The 16,680-nt window shown below is 34.3% G+C and overlaps 2 protein-coding genes across 2 annotated transcripts; one reads left to right on the top strand and one right to left on the bottom strand.

Annotated features, from left to right (window-relative positions):
- The first annotated feature begins 2,290 nt into the window (after positions 1 to 2,290).
- LOC103849206 (eukaryotic translation initiation factor) lies at positions 2,291 to 4,015 on the top strand. The gene is made up of 5 exons (XM_009126020.3): positions 2,291 to 2,556; positions 2,620 to 2,794; positions 2,877 to 3,002; positions 3,491 to 3,556; positions 3,643 to 4,015. Exons 1-5 carry the CDS (start codon positions 2,357 to 2,359, stop codon positions 3,673 to 3,675), a joined length of 600 nt encoding a protein of 199 aa, XP_009124268.1. The 5' UTR covers positions 2,291 to 2,356; the 3' UTR covers positions 3,676 to 4,015.
- Positions 4,016 to 10,086: 6,071 nt separating this feature from the next.
- LOC103849207 (serine/threonine-protein kinase PBL13) lies at positions 10,087 to 16,324 on the bottom strand. The gene is made up of 4 exons (XM_009126021.3): positions 11,579 to 16,324; positions 11,360 to 11,495; positions 11,135 to 11,271; positions 10,087 to 11,045 (listed from the first exon to the last, which is right to left on the bottom strand). Exons 1-4 carry the CDS (start codon positions 11,987 to 11,989, stop codon positions 10,377 to 10,379), a joined length of 1,353 nt encoding a protein of 450 aa, XP_009124269.1. The 5' UTR covers positions 11,990 to 16,324; the 3' UTR covers positions 10,087 to 10,376.
- Between the last annotated feature and the right edge of the window lie 356 nt (positions 16,325 to 16,680).

Raw genomic sequence — 16,680 nt, 5'->3', positions numbered from 1 at the left:
ATGCCCCTAGATATGCATAGTTAACCCACCTCCTATTCATATATAGTATACAATATTTCAACAGCACTCAGCCTAACCAAACCCAACGCCTAATTTAACTAAACCGTCTACGTGTATTAATCAGAGTTAACAAACCCGAAACATCGAGGTCAATGTAACACCTTTAGTCGTTTACATCCATGATCAAAATTAAATTATGCCTTGTGCATACTCTTAAAAGATAGCACTGGAGCTTGATCTGGGCGCGGATTTTTTTATATTTATTTTAATAAATAAATATTTATTTTGCATAAATTATAATATTTATTTTTAAAATTTACATGTATTAAATAATTGTTTAATATGATCTTTCTTAACAAAATAATTTAATAGGTTATATTGTGTAATTTATCTTGTATTATAAACCATCAATTGTATCATTTATTCTAAAAAATATAACCTATGCATCCTCACATTTTCTTTTATAAATAAAAAATTGATAATAAGTATAAAAAAATTATTTTATATACTAAATTTATCATGTTAAATTTTTTTGTACAAATATTTATCATATTGAATTTATGTTTTATGGTTGTTTTATTTGAGAAAAAATATAATAAATGATAAAAGTTGGGATTAGCCGATTTCTTAGTCGTATTAAAGTGTAATTAAGTAATATTTTAATTAATAATTGATTTAGGAAATGATTTAATAAAATAGAAAAAGACAAGAATATTTAATGATAGACTTCTTAATTATTTCAGTGGCATAGACTTGTAAATAAGTTGTAAATCTTAGGGTTATTTTATATTTGTACTCATATTTTAATAAGATAGATTTATTACCATGATCAACACACCGGTTCTTAATTAAATATGCTATATATATATTAGCTTAAGATCCGCGACTTGTGCTGAATGAACATTATATATCCAAATAATGCTTATATATTATTTATTTTGCATTTATTTACGTATTATATATATAATTAAATTAGAGTAAACACATAAATCAAAACAATACATCTTATTTATTTATAATATTTTTTGGTAAAATATATCAAAATATCATTTATTTTATTTTATATGGTATATAATTAAAATTCAATGATATTGACATATATAGTATATCTTTAATATAAATATTTAATATCGAGACTTCCTACTCATACGATTTTATTAACATTTGTATATTTTCTGTAACAAAAACATTAAACCATTAATCACAAATTCTTTAATGTGAACTTTTTCAATGAAAATAACAAATTTAAAATATTAAGGTCTCAATCATTTTTCAATATAAATATCAAAATTAACATATTTATGTATCTTTATATAGTATACAATTTAATTTAAATGATAGCATTATATATATATAATAAAAAAAGTTAAACCATTGATCAAAAATTTTTTGTGGGACTTTTAACATTTTTAGTAATTTATAGGTGTTTTCAAAAATTCAAAATATAGCATATGAGAAAAAATTTAATTTTTATTGTATGATTAATGTGATTGTTTAATTTATGTTAATAATATAAAATAAAAAAATAAAAAGAGGGAAAATACAAATATTGTTATCAAATCTTTATTAATGATTATTAATTGCCGTATATATATCATATTAGGTAATTTCATATCTTTTATTTAAGGAAAAAATAGATAATATTATTTTGTATACTATTAATAAATTTAATAGTTAGTTTAACAAAAAATATAATATATATTTAGATGGACCGGCATATTTTTCAAAGAATTCTAAGAATCATCGTAGTGATGACACATTGCTACAAAAAATATATTTTAATATTTCTCAATTAATATATAAGAGATATTTATACAAATAAATATGTTATAATACATGGAGCGAAAACATGACTGACTTATACAAATATTTAAATTATACTTTTTCCATATGAATTTAGTTTACACCAATATATTTGAATTATAAGAATAAAAAACTAAAGTAAGTTTTTTTGCATCATATAAAGTATATCGTAAGACTAGCAAAATATAAACTTCTAACTAGAATAATGGATGTGTGGTATTGACACAAGGATACTAATTTGTTATATTTATAAGCAAATACAATTTTGGAAGGAACAATTTTGTTCTATATTCTTCGAGAATAAAATAAACGAGAAAAAATGAAAAAAAAAATCTATTTAGGAATATTTCATTTGCTTACAATCAATTAATTGAGAACGTAGGTCTTTAAAACCCAAAACTGACTTGTTTTCCTAGAGCGTCTAGTAATGGTCTGTATTGGACCGGCCCAAAATTAACCCAAATAGGGTCCTATATGACCCTCCCTTGGAAAGTAACATTCCAAAACTCTCTTCACAAATCACAATCTCTCTTTCTTTGACCGATCGAGTGCGATGGCGACAGAGGATGTGAACGAAGCCCTTGCGGCGGCGGAAGTACCGGCAACAGAGACGACGGAGAAGCAGCCTGCTGACAAGCTCGAAAGAAAGTGGAGTTTCTGGTTCGATAACCAATCCAAACCAAAGCAAGGCGCCGCCTGGGGAGCCTCCCTTCGCAAAGCCTATACCTTCGACACCGTCCAAGACTTCTGGGGGTTTGTTTGTCTTCTCCTTTTACTTATTGTTAGCGATCTGTAAAGCTAGATCTTCTTTTGCAGTTTGCACGAGACTATATTCATCCCTAGCAAACTGACGCCGAATGCTGAAATTCACATGTTCAAAGCTGGTGTTGAGCCTAAGTGGGAAGATCCTGAGTGTGCTAATGGCGGAAAGTGGACTTTTGTTGTTACCTCCAACCGCAAGCCTGCTTTAGACAAGGCTTGGCTTGAAACTGTACTCATCTTCTACCTCTCCTCTTTTTTTTTTAATAGTTTAGACAATTTTGCATCTGGTAATGACATGTTTTATCTGCCAGTTGATGGCTCTTGTCGGAGAGCAATTTGATGAGGCTGATGAGATCTGTGGGGTGGTTGCTAGTGTGCGCCCAAAGCAGGACAAGCTCTCCTTGTGGACAAGGACCAAATCTAATGAAGCTGTTCTGGTATGATGCTTCTCTTCTCTCACTATGTACCTTTGGTGTTGTTTTCTTCTACTTGTTATCCGTTGCGATGTCCCATTATTGTTTGATTATCCTGTTCCAATTTTTCTGTTTTGCGTACTGGTGGTTTACGAAGAAGTATGCTTGTACAATATGTTAGCGTTGTTGAATGTGTTAATTGCTTACTATAGTAAAACAGTTTAAGCTGTTGACTATGTTAATATTCTCTTCGATACACACACTTAGAATGGATAACTACCTTGTTTCTTTATCCTTTGGAGTTTCACCAGCTTAATATATATTGAAAGTATATGTTTGTTCAACGATATATCTATTAGGCTTGCTTTTTTTAGTTCATTCGCAGTATAAACATAGCTCTATTTATTAGAGGCCATCTCTTTAGAACTTGGCAGTACTGTAATATGTCGAAGTGTGGTTTATGAATCTGGCTGATGATATTACTACTTTGTTGTTTGTTATTGTAAATCCAGATGGGTATTGGGAAGAAGTGGAAGGAGATACTTGATGTCACCGACAAGATAACTTTCACTAACCATGTAACTTAACTTTCTCCACATAGAGGCTAATTATCTTTTGTTCTTCTTACGTGGCTTACTAAAATGTGGTCTACTTATATATATAGGATGATTCTAGAAGAACTCGGTTCACTGTCTGAAGAGAAGACACAAGTGTGGTGAGACCTGAGGAAGATGCAATCTAGCTTTGTCTTGCATTATTCTGTCGGTTTACTCATAGCTGAGAGAGCCTGAGACCTTTAGGGACACTCACTTTGAGGTGTAACTCTACAAAGTTTTATTTTTCACTGGAAAGAAGTTATTTAATATTAAGTTCGGTTATATCTTTTTGGAAGCATCAAATTTTGGACACACTTTCTCTTAAATCAAATGTCTGATTTTTAATGCTATTTTGTATTTTCATTGTTACATTCCAAGAACGGACAACTGTTTTAGTTGTATGCTTTGAAGATGTGGTTAATGTCACACAAAACAAAACCACTCACTATTTGCAATGTAAACCTTCTCTAAATAGAATACACCAAAGAGATTGAATTTTGATTTGTTGGATATTACCCACCAACTTGATCTAAACTAGGGAGAGATTTTTGATTAAAAAAATTAGATAGATATCTTATTGATTTCGACCAGGAAATATAGAATATAATGATGGACATGCACAACATCTAAAAAATACATGGAGTAAAAAAAGCCTCCTCTTGAAAACACACAAAGACCAACTTAAATATTAAAGTTTGAATTTAGAAAACTTGGATAAAAAGATAATATAAGATAGATATGTCTTGTTTGGACCGTGGATCAACAACCAAGTAATGTAAAGTAACTTATAGTTTCGTTAAAAACCTTCATTTAGATAAAGAGGAACAAACCAAAGGTAAGGAAACGAGCATTACAAACTACTTGTTTAGTTGTTGATCAGCTTGATCTTGGACGGTCTTGGATGGTGGTTGAAGTATAAAAATGATAGTGCCTTCCATCTCGAACAATGTATTCTTTTTTTTTTGCATCCTCAACTACAAGATGTCCATGATCATGTTCATGCATCCATTCATTCTCTTTGTGTAATCCATGATCACATCAATTTATAATTGAAGAAAAAAGACTCAAATATACAACAAAATGTTTTTGACTTTTCTTTTATAGATAGTATTTAAGAGACACAGGTACAACCGACTGCTCTAAAACCCTAGCTTTCAAATAAAGAAGAAAGTGATGAGTTTTTCAAAAAAAATAAAAATAAAAGAAAAGAAAGTAGTTTTTGTTTTCCGTATGTCAAATTTTCCTCCGGATTTTTAGAGGGTTATAAATTACTGATAATGTAAGCTATTGTTACTAACTCAATTAATTTGACATTTCTAAAACACCAAATCAAAATTCAAAGTGCAGAAGATCACTGACTAAGAAGGATCTTCTCACAAGTATGAACTCAGTTGAACTACAAAATTATTATAGAACAAGAAAAAGATGTTTACAATACTTTTCTGAATGAATCAAATGAAAATAAAAGAAATTTTGTTTCATACAACGAACACTCGTCAGTAGCTGCCACACGTCGTAGTTTGATTGATCCGCGCTTAACAGTCTAACGACCTCAACAAACTTCTCCGCCTCCACACTTATTCTGCCACCTGTTATTATGCATATCCTTCATATTTTTTCATGTAACAAAAATTCCCTCCTTAGAAAACCTTGTCCACAAGGTTAGATTTGAAACCGTGGATACTTCTGCTGAATATCAAACAAGTACACCCATGTTACTTCATCTGCTGACTGATTTACCTCCTGAATCAATACCATAGTTGTTGTTTGACCTTGACTTTGCACCATCTTCTGTGCCAAACAAAACTATGGTTCCTTAATCATTATGTCCCTACCACAGTAGGTAAATGGTTTGTAGTCGTAACATTCTCCACTAATCTCTTCAGTTGAGACACATGAAACACCGGTGAACCTGTGAAAGTGCATGTAGTTGTAGCTTGTAAGCTATTTGTCCTATTTTATCCAATATTTTATAAGGACCGTAGTACTTCAGTGAAATATTGTGTGATAGTCTATTGACCACTGATTGATATCTGTAAGGCTGCAATTTCAGAAAAAAACAAAAACAAAAAAACCCAATCCTCTATCTCAAAATACCTTTCACTACGTCTTCTATGTGCAATTTGTTTCATTATATGATGTGCCATTAATAGATAAAACTTTTAGTATAAACAACATATCTTCCCTGTCCTTGACACACTTTGCCACTATTTTAGCCTTAGACTCTCTAGGAAGATCATAAGATAAATGGATTGGAGGAGATTGTCCAAACACAACTTCATAAGGTGTAGCTTGAATAGCCAAATGAAAACTTGTGTTGTACCAAAATTATGCAAGTGGTAACCATTTACTCCATAAGGTTGATTTATCACTTGTCATGCAACGAAGATACGTCTCCAGACACATATTAACAATGTATGTTTGACCGGCACTTTGAGTATGATAGCTTGTAGAAAGATTTAATGCACATCTTTGAGGATGTGAGGAGTAAGTGAACTAGTTTCACTCAGTGAGCCAAGGTTCCATATTTAGCATATACAACTATCCGTTATCCCAAACCCAACCCCAAACACAAGCAAGACGGATATTTCATCCATCAATAGTCAAAATATTAAAGCATAAACGTTGAAAGCATTAAACCATTAAACCATAATAATCCGAACACTCTTCATGAGTGTCAGCACATCAACCAAATATATATATATATCCTAGAGCCCAACAGAATCATTCTTCTTCCACACATGAGACACCGACAATCCCTTCACTATTACACCACACAGGCGTAGGCGCTCAGGAATTGCTCGGTCACGGTCCTCAATCGGAATCGCCGTGCCCTGGTCCTCTCTCGGACTCGCCGGGGGCTGTCACATCCACGTGTGACACTCGGACTTGGTGATCAAACCAAGCTAAATCGAGGCCACCACTTTCCGGACCACGACCGGCTTAGTGGTACCATTTGAGGAAGCAATGACCTGCAACTACTAGAACCACCACGAGGTTCTAACACAATAGTACCAACATGAGGTACATACCATAACAACATACAATAATCACACAATCACAATAACTCGAGTGCTTATACTAGTCTTGCTATCCATTTAGCCCAGACATTGTCTCAAGCCTCGGAACCACAAACTGACACCTAGACCGGTCCTCAAGAACTGTCTCCGATATCAGGAGCCTTCATTAAAAATTCGTTAACAAACAATTAACTGTGACTCACCGATGTGGCTTGACTCTTTGATTCTGGATGTTGACCAAACCCTTCTCAACCACTCAAATCCTTCATCTTGATTCCGTACTGATAATCTTCTGCTCTTCGAAAAATTGAGGCTGAGGTATGAAGGACAAGAATAATTCACCACAACTTTCTCTGATTTTTCTTCTGATTTTTCTCTTTTTTTGTTCTCTGGTTTTTCTCTCAAACTATGAGTGATTTTTCTCTGGTATATATATGTCTATCACAAGACGTCTAGAGGAGAGAAGAAGGTATTTATAGCATAGTAGTTGTTTCATCTAAGGGTTTTCTCTTTACACAAAGAAGGTGGTGAGCAAACATGTGGACAGCTGCTTCATCAATCTCATCACAAAGTAGGTCTAGGTGAGGACAAGTGAAGAGCTGCTTCATCATTCTCAGCAATAAGCTGTTGTCCTTTCCCTTCTATGAAGAAAGATTTACTCAGACATGTGCTCCTCACATGTCCTGGTTCAGCAAGGAAGCAAGCATGCAGCTTGTGATTTGCATCTGATCTTTAATGAGCTAGCAGACCAAACAGCTTATAAGAAGCATGTGCATTTTTAATGAAGAAACAAGGCAATCAGACATCTTATTTATATCACATGACCATCTAAATGAATCAAGCAAGCAACCAGTTGCAGCTCACATGACTGATTTACTGAATTCCACCCACGGCACCATCCACGGAACACCATCCATCTTATTTGATCTACTGAATGTTCTCTTTCTTTTTTTTGTAGACGGTATATTACAGTCATGTGCTCATATTGCAGTCATACAGGTCACGATAAGAAGAATTTTTTTGCAGCTCATTGGGTTCCCCGAATTGTGGACCGAGGATAGTTACGAAGGAGAACAAAGTGGACGTGGTAGAAGTAGAATGTGTGGTCAAAGTCAACCATGGTCTAATACGGTACAGGCTTTTCCTACTTCAGTAGGAGAGACATGTGTTGCATCATTATCAGCTGAGGCCTCATTAGCAGCTCTTCTTGATTAGCAAAAGCATAATCAAGTTCCTGACAACCTTAATGGTAAGAAGCAGACATGTGAGTTGATTCTCAATACTACGGCATCTCATCACATGGCTGGTGATGAGAGATTGCTGACACATTGCAATGAATATTCAGTTGTCCCGTAAGTTTAACAGATGCATGTCAGGTGTTCGCATCCATAAGTGGTTCATTGCGACTATCAGACGCCATTACCTTGTCTAACGTTCTTTTTGTTCCAAATTTGAACTACACACTGTTGTATGTTGCAAATTTTCTTAAGAAACTGATTGTTTCGCTGTGTTTACTGATACAATGTGCATTTTATAGGATCGTTTTACGAGGACCCTGATTAGAGCCGGTCAAGAACGGGGTGGCGTTTACGTTTATCGTGATGTCGTGATGGCACAAGGACACAAAGTCAAAGGTACAGAGGACAAGACTTTGTAGCATCGGAGATTAGCGCATCCCTCTTTTGGTGTTTTAGGATATTTACCATTTGTTTCTTGTGTTTTAGACAACTCCGATAAATTTGGAGGTTGTGAAATTTGTTTTAAATATAAACAGACTCGCGGGGTGTTTGCCGAAAGCATTAAATAAAGCTTCAGTTCTTTTTGAGTTAATTCATGTTGATCTATGGGGTCCTTACCGTGACCTTTCTTCGTGTGGTGATGTGTATTTCCTGACCATAGTAGATAACTTTTCACGTGCAGTTTGAATACATCTACTTCTTGAGAATACTGAAGTAAAGACTGTTTTGCCGAACTTTTGTCGCATGGGTCATCGGCAGTTTGGTCAAAATATGCAGAAGGTCAGGAGCGAAAATGGTACGGAGTTTATGTGTCTGTCAAAGTATTTCACGGAGAATGGTATTCTACATCAAACTTTGTGTGTAGCGACTCCACAGAAAAATGGACAGTGGAGCGCAAACATCTTCATATTCTGAACATCTCGAAATCTTTGTTATTTGAGGCTAATCTTTCCATCAAGTTTTAGGGCAAGAGTGTTTAGGCTGCAGCGCATGTCATTAATAGGACTCCATTGAGTCTTTTAAATGGTAAAAATCCATACGAGTGTTTGTATGGGAAGCTACCATCGTGTATGCCGATATAAAAACTTTCGGCTGTCTTTGTTTTGATCACAGTCTAGTGTATGACAAAGACACATTTAAAGAAAGAAGCAGACGTTGCATCTTCATCGGTTACCTTTTTGGAAACCGTGGATGGAAGTTATATGATCTCGAAACAGAAGAGATTTTCGTCTCAAGAAATGTAGAAGAAATTTATCCGTATCACACTGAAAAGAATGACCCGATACCAGACTCTTTTCCTATCTCGGTTCATGTTATCGGCGATTATGAGACAATACTGGCTGTGACGGAGTCTAGGGAGAACTCGCAAGAAGTAGTGTCTAGTACAGACGAAGTTGACGTTGCTATTCTAATGGTTCAAGAAGTTGAAGCAACACAATCAGGACCTTCCACTCAGTGGTGGGAACACTGAAGATTACTCGAAAAAGTTAACAACAACAATAAAAAATCTTATATAAGTTATGAAAATTGTTGTCGTGCTATCATAAAAAGTATCAGACTCTTGCTTAATTATGTTTAAATTTTGTTTTGGCTTCTCCACGTCAGCATCATATCTTGATGCTTCCGACTCTTCTGCGTTCTTTCGCTTGAGTCTCTTTTGATAATAGCATCTCCAGCTCTTATCATTGACACAAGGGATTCTTGCCTTATCCTTGGCCTTTGTATTCTTACCTCAACTCTCAGATTGTTAGGATATTTTCTTATGTATCCATCGCTTGTGGTGGTCTGCTCTTTGATACCTACTGGTATCTTTCTCTGTTATGAGCTTCTTCATGAAATATGCACTTAACAATAATCGTTTCAGTGAAGTGTTAAAAGGGGGATACTTGAGACCTAACTAAAACAGTGTTCTCAAATGATAATATGAAGATTCCCATATTAGGACATTCCTCCCTGAATTTAAAACTCCTATAGTTCTCTCCTTCAGTTAAAATGATTATGCCCTCACCTCCTAAACGTTGTTAACAATTTGATTGTTGCGGAGTCACACCCACTACACCGCAATCATTTAAAAAATGGAGTGTATGTGCATCGCCGAATATGTCCACTATATGGTTTCGTGTCAGGCACTAGCGTCATATAATGATTGTAATTTTGGAAGGACTATCAAATTCCAACTACTAGACGTGTCCGATGCACGTTTTCATATGCAATAAACAAACATAAATAGGAAAGAAGTGAACCAGAACGCGTCTTTGTTAAGACCAAATGTATTTTTTTTATTAACTTCTTTAGACCAAGTTGTGTTACAATAATACTTCTGCTTGCTTTGAATGGATCAAACAAAAGAAAAACAAATAAACAAAAATAATCAACTTTTTTTTTGTAACTTGGCTTAAAAATAATCAACTTAACCCCACGAAAAGACCCTTTTAAACAAAACCTATTCTAGAATTTTGTTTTAGATTTTTGATGGACGAAAGACATTATCTACATCTTATGTTTTGAAAAGAGAAACTACACATGTAAAAGAAAGAGAGAAACTCAGTACCGTTCCCCTCCTGCCTCATTACGCATTGGTGAATTTAACCCGTTTCTCAAAGTTAACCGGTGGTTTCGTGCCGTATGCACCGGAGACCGGTACTTATTATGATGTTGATCACTCTTATGAACGTTGCGAGGCTTGTCCGAATTTTGAACGCTTGACTCTTTAACTTCAAGGCTTGGCTTGGCAGGCGAGGAAGAGACCGTGTAAGTAAACGTCCCAATGGGAATATCATCGCCGTAATCTTTAATGTCCTGGAGAGCTGAAACAACGGTGCTGATGCATGGTCTTCTGTTTGGTCGGTAGCTTAGGCATTGGTAAGCCAAAGCCGCTGCCTTTCGTGCACCCGTCTCTGAGTACTGATCTTCGAGCCTCGGGTCCATTATTCTCCCGAGTTTTCGTGGGTCGTTGAGCATTGGACGAGCCCAATCAACGAGGTTTTGTTCCCTTGACGATCTTTTTTTGTCTACCGACCTCCGACCTGTCAACAGCTCAAGTAACACAACCCCAAAGCTGTACACGTCACTCTTTGCCGTTAGATGGCCTGTCATTATGTACTCTGGAGCGGCGTACCCTTGCGTGCCCATCACGCGTGTTGACACGTGCGTTTCGTCACCTTCTGGTCCGTCTTTTGCTAGCCCGAAATCAGAGAGCTTTGCTGTATAATCCTGAAATAATAATTGGATGAAAGATCATTAGTTACCATTATTCAAATCCTAACACTTTTGAATGATAATTTTGAGACTTGGTTGCTTACAGAATCTAACAAGATATTGGAGGCCTTGAAATCGCGGTAGATGACGGGCTTTTCTGCTTCATGGAGAAACTGCAAACCCTTTGCAGCTCCGTGAGCGATCTTCATCCTCGTTAGCCATGGCAGCGATATAGAACACCCTGCATATTTAACAATTCATGTTCATCACTTTCTATTCTAACAAAGAATCAATCATTTAATGATTAGTATTAATGATTTAGAACTTACTTCTGAATAGTTGAGACTCTAAACTCCCACGAGGCATGAACTCATAGACAAGAAGTCTATGTTCTTCCTCGCAGCAATACCCAATCAGCTTCACCAAATTTGGGTGCTTTAACTTCCCTAAAAATATAACCTCCGTCTGAATTAAAAAAAAAACATTTTAATACTCAATATTTTGTAAAAAGAACAGATGATTATGGATACGAATGTACATGTACGAACCAGCCATTCACGGTGACCTTGAAGGCCATCTAGATCGAGAAGTTTAACGGCCACAGGCTGAGCTTTAAGACCAGGACGTAACTTGTCGTCGATGAACCCTTTGTGAACCGGACCGAACCCTCCTTCGCCGAGGAAGTTGCTTGAAGAGAAGCTTTGTGTTATGACTTTGAGCTCTGCCTGTGTGAAAACGTGGAGATCCGAACCGGCCAGAGAGATTGAAAGATCTTCAGACAAGGTTGAGGAACTTGGATCGCTTATGTCTAAAATCGACAACCCGAGAAATGATTTCTGTTTTGTTATTACACCATCACCGTCATTTTTCTTTACCTTTTTTGATGAACATATGTTGTCTGGATCCAAGAAACATAAAACCATTAGTGATCTCCAGGATAGTTTCTTCTTCACGGCCATAGTTTCTTGTTTTTTTGTGTTGTTGTTTTTTTCTAATGGTTTTGGTTTGTAATGGGAGAAAGAGCTTTTAAAGTCTAAGGGGAAGAGACCACGACTTTCTAACTATTTCCAGTTTTATATTTTAATCTTAACTACTCGGTTTCTTTCTGAAGAAATTTTCTTACCAAAGAGGCAAAATGAATAGTTTACTCAGAGAAAGAGGGCGACGACTTCTTTCGGTGGGTTTATACCGCTTTCTAAAGTTTAACTGCGCCTGACATTGTCATTTAATTCATACTTAGACAAGTTCATAGTCGTGAGTGGTTGGCTCCAAGGGGGAAAATGACACGTTTGCCCTTTCTCCTAAAGCTCCACATCAAAAAGAATTGGATAATGATTTCTCTCTCCATTTTATATTATGTAAGTATTTTAGAAAGGTTTTAATATTTTATAATATATTTCTGAAAATTTTAAGCTAATTTTAATTTCATTAAAATTATATAAAATTACTGATGGAATACACACTATGTTTTCAAAAAGATTTTTGTTTTAGAAAAATGTTTTAAAAATTGCATTTTACATTTTAATACTTTTTATTATAGACAACGATGGTAAATTATAAATTTTGAAGAAAATAGTTATGCTTATTAAATTTTGATTGGATAAAAGTTATGTAAATAGTTAATCACAAAATAATATATTTATATTAAAAATTAAAAATATTTTTAATTTATCAGAAAACTTAAAAACATACACATTTTAAATGAAACTAAGTGAATATGTTCTAGAAGAATTGCACTTTCTCTTCTCCCTCCTTTAAAACTTAAAAATAAGGTCAAAATCAATTGGGAAAATAAATTAATTGGAGAAAAGCCGCACAGATTTCATTAGACTAAAAATTATTTGGTAGAAGTGCTCATTAGGAGTGAGTCAAGCTTCTAGAACACTCAGATAAATTATAATACAGGATTGTGTGTTTTCAACCAAATTATTATGTAAGCTATGTCACCTTTTTGTAAAATAAATAAATAAAAGTATGAAAGCGACTAGCCACCGCGTTGTCGAAGAAGGCGACTTGTTCACAATGTCCAAACCAAACACATAACTTCAAAAAAAAAATGCTTCGTCTTCAGATTGAGTTGACATTTTATTTGATTGGTCCCACAAAACATACGCTTTATTTTTCAAACCAAAGAATTTTTAGAAAACTTTCAGACTGCTGATTTTCGACTTTTTAAATTCAGAATTATTCTCATTTGATGTAATTTTCGTGGGAGGGCTAGCCTAAAACTAATGGTTGAAAACTCTTATGTATAATGAAACCATGCAACCTTATATTATATCCACTAGCTAGCACGGTACCACCAGTGGTTTAGGATCTCTACACTGTTATGAATTATTCATCTTAGTCAAATCCTACTAACACAGAAGCTATGTCCGTTTTAAATATCGCCAATGCTCGTAAAATTCATAAAAAGTAGTTGATATATAATTAGTAAAGTAGTACATGTCTAGTGTATATTATACTAGGAGGCTGTCTCCGCGACGCACGGGATTGTTGAGAATTATTTTTCTTAAAAAATGTTTTTATATTATTTTTTATGTGTGTCATTTTACCATTTTAATGTCATTTTTATTAAAGATAGTATAGTACACTATCAATAAATGTTACAATTAGGAATTCACTAAATTGGTCGTTTGTAAAGTTGATATTATTAGATTTAAATCATATTTAAATAATATTATTTTTTAAATTAAGTCAAATGTAAATATAATGCAAACCAAATAATGAATGGTTAATAATATAATATGATACATGAATATGGTTTTTTTAATATTTGTTTCGTCCAAAACCTAACAATTATTGGCTACAATATCACGATACCTATGTTTTTTATTTTATACCAATAAGTTTACCAGTAAATTTACTGTAGAATAAAATAAATATATAATTTGTAAATAAAATAATAGAAAATAGTAAAATAATAAAAATTTATGTTATAATAAATTAAATATTTAAATTATATTTCTATTATTTTATTTATTTATTTATTCATCTTGAATTTTAGTGACCAATAAAATAGATTATTAAACTTTATATAATAATAGTTAGTGCAAAAATGATTAGATAGTCCAAAATTATTTTATTTTATTGTTATTAAGAGTATAATTTTTTGGATAATGTAATTTTGTGGTCGTTTTAATTTGTTAAGAGCATTATCTAGTGTTTTGAGTGTGTTATGTAGTAGTAGGTGATAGGTTAATATATTATGTTTTTTTCTTCCAATAATGTGTTGTTGTGTGTATAGTATTTGTTAGTAGTGAATTGAGCATATTGATATCACTTCAATTATCCTAATGAATGATTTTATTCTCTCAAATAAGATGTTCAATTGTAGTACTTATGGATCAAATCTATAGAGAGCATGAGCACACAATAGACTACAGATATTAAGATTAATCTAGGCAATCAATATTAAATCAGTAAATTATATGAAAGCAAGGTGAACAAAGTAGTTGTTTGATTGGTTGATTGAAGTTGTAATCAATTGGGAGAAATAGCTAGACCAAGGGATTTATCAATCAAGAGATTCAAAACTACAATTCAAGGATGCTAATGGTTTATAGATTCAATTATAGAACTCGATTTTAATAAGTAAGCTATCCAGCTTTCGCATGCAATTGCTAATCCTATGTCTAAGTCAAGTCTCAGCTGTAGCTTATTGAATTGGAGCGAGCGTCGATCGATGCTATGGCCTGAACGTCGATCGATGCTTCCTCAGATAAGCATTAATGACCTAATCGATTAAGTTCAACTAGATTCCTAGACCAACTCTCTTATGCGCCTAGGTATCTAATCCTGCAGAGTTTGGGTTCCTTTAATTGATTGCAGTTTTGTGCCTCTCAACTACCCTATGATTCTAGATTCAAACAATTAGTCACACTGTCGTGCTATTCTAACTATTCCAGATCCTAGTATTACAAATCACCCTGGTGAAGAGATCTATATATAATCTAGCAATCCTTATTTATCATCAGTTTGACATTAAGCTCATGAAATCCCTAAACCTAACAAGATGATTACTCAGACATAGAATCAATAATATAAATCATAGTGTGAATAATATAATAGATACGAAATCAATGATAAAACCAATGGAGTTCCAATAAATCTCTGAAGGAGAATTGATATTCTCTCCAAACCTAAGAGAAAACAATAGAATAAGATAATGAAAGCTTGTAGCCATTAACAATGGCTTATAAATACATACAAAGGGTTTCTGGTCGTCCGTGGGTATTTTGGAAACTTTGTGTGGCTTATGGGCTTCAATCGGTCTTAAAATATGTTTGGCCCACGTTCTGGCATCACTGTCGATCGACACCAATACTGTTTTATCGATCGACATTCATTCATCTCCTCGACAGCTTCCTCTCGCGAGGAAGACTGACAACTCTTCAGTAAACCGAGCATAAGTTATCCTACAGGTTGCTGATTGACCTCAAACCGGTGGCATTGGAAATCTAACTCAAAGTTATATCTTGTGTGAAAATATGGACTCAATCTACGGTGGGAAGGTGTCTATCCATAGCTAGACATCTGAAGCTTATGTGCAGTTCTACACTCAAAAAGCTCCAAAAGACACCAAAATCATCACTTTCCTCCAAATCGTCCCTGAAAATATAAACATTCTAAATAGACTCTATATCAAAGTAAATACATATAAAAATATATATATACCATGGCTAATAATAGGTAAAATCCATGGTATATCACATATAATGTAAAAGCATATTGAATTTCAATAACATGGCATTTAGGCATTTGTTGATTTTAAGATTAATGGTTTAGACGTCAAAATTGTTTTTATTTTTTTTCATATTTTTGTATATTATAACTTTAAAGATGTTTTTTTCCTCTCCCCATATTTTGACCTTGAGCCGTCACCATCTCTGTTTTCGTTTACCTTTCCAGTGTGCGGTGCTTCTCACCATCACCGGAAAAAAAACTCACCTCCTGCTCTTGTTCTTCCTCGCCTTTTTCGTCAGTGCGATTATACGGAATTCGTTGTAAATCGAATTTATGAGTTCCCAGTTGTGAGGTTGTTTCTCACAACGTTGTAGGCTTTTCCAGTCAATATTCGCTGCTCCACTTCTTTCTTAGATTTTGGCTGATGTTAGGAACTGCATCTCCTTGGGTTGGGTAAGATTTTAGTTGTCTTTCATAATTGTCTTTCTAGTCGTTGGCTTACAGTCAATAGTCCTTGCTCGTCTTGGTTGGAAGTCATCTTCGATTCCTTCAGACTTTCTCACCTAGCATGGATGTTATTGGCAGGTGATCCACTTTGGCGTTTCCATTCAGTACACCCTGCAGTCAATAACCTCAAAGAATGGTGCTAGAGAGCGGTTAGATAGTAAGTAAAATTGTATTTGATCATAATCCCCTTCTTGACTCGAAAAAAACTTTTTTGAAAACATTTGATAAGACTCACAATAAACTAGGTATCAGTAAACCTCCCCCAGACTTAAATTACACTGTCCCCAGTATATATCTAATCGGAGATATGGTGATAAATAAATCATAAGTACTCAATTTAACAAGTTAGAACGATATACCTGACTGGATTAAGTGATGATCGATGGAAAGGAGTTACCATCGGTTGCTGAAGATGATGTACTGTCGACTGATATCGACATCCTCTCATCAGTGGATT

This window comes from Brassica rapa, chromosome A04, assembly GCF_000309985.2.
Source record: "Brassica rapa cultivar Chiifu-401-42 chromosome A04, CAAS_Brap_v3.01, whole genome shotgun sequence".
Classification (NCBI taxonomy): Eukaryota; Viridiplantae; Streptophyta; class Magnoliopsida; order Brassicales; family Brassicaceae; genus Brassica; species Brassica rapa.
The sequence above is the reverse complement of the archived record's forward strand: the minus strand, read 5'-3'. Positions and strand labels throughout refer to the sequence as shown.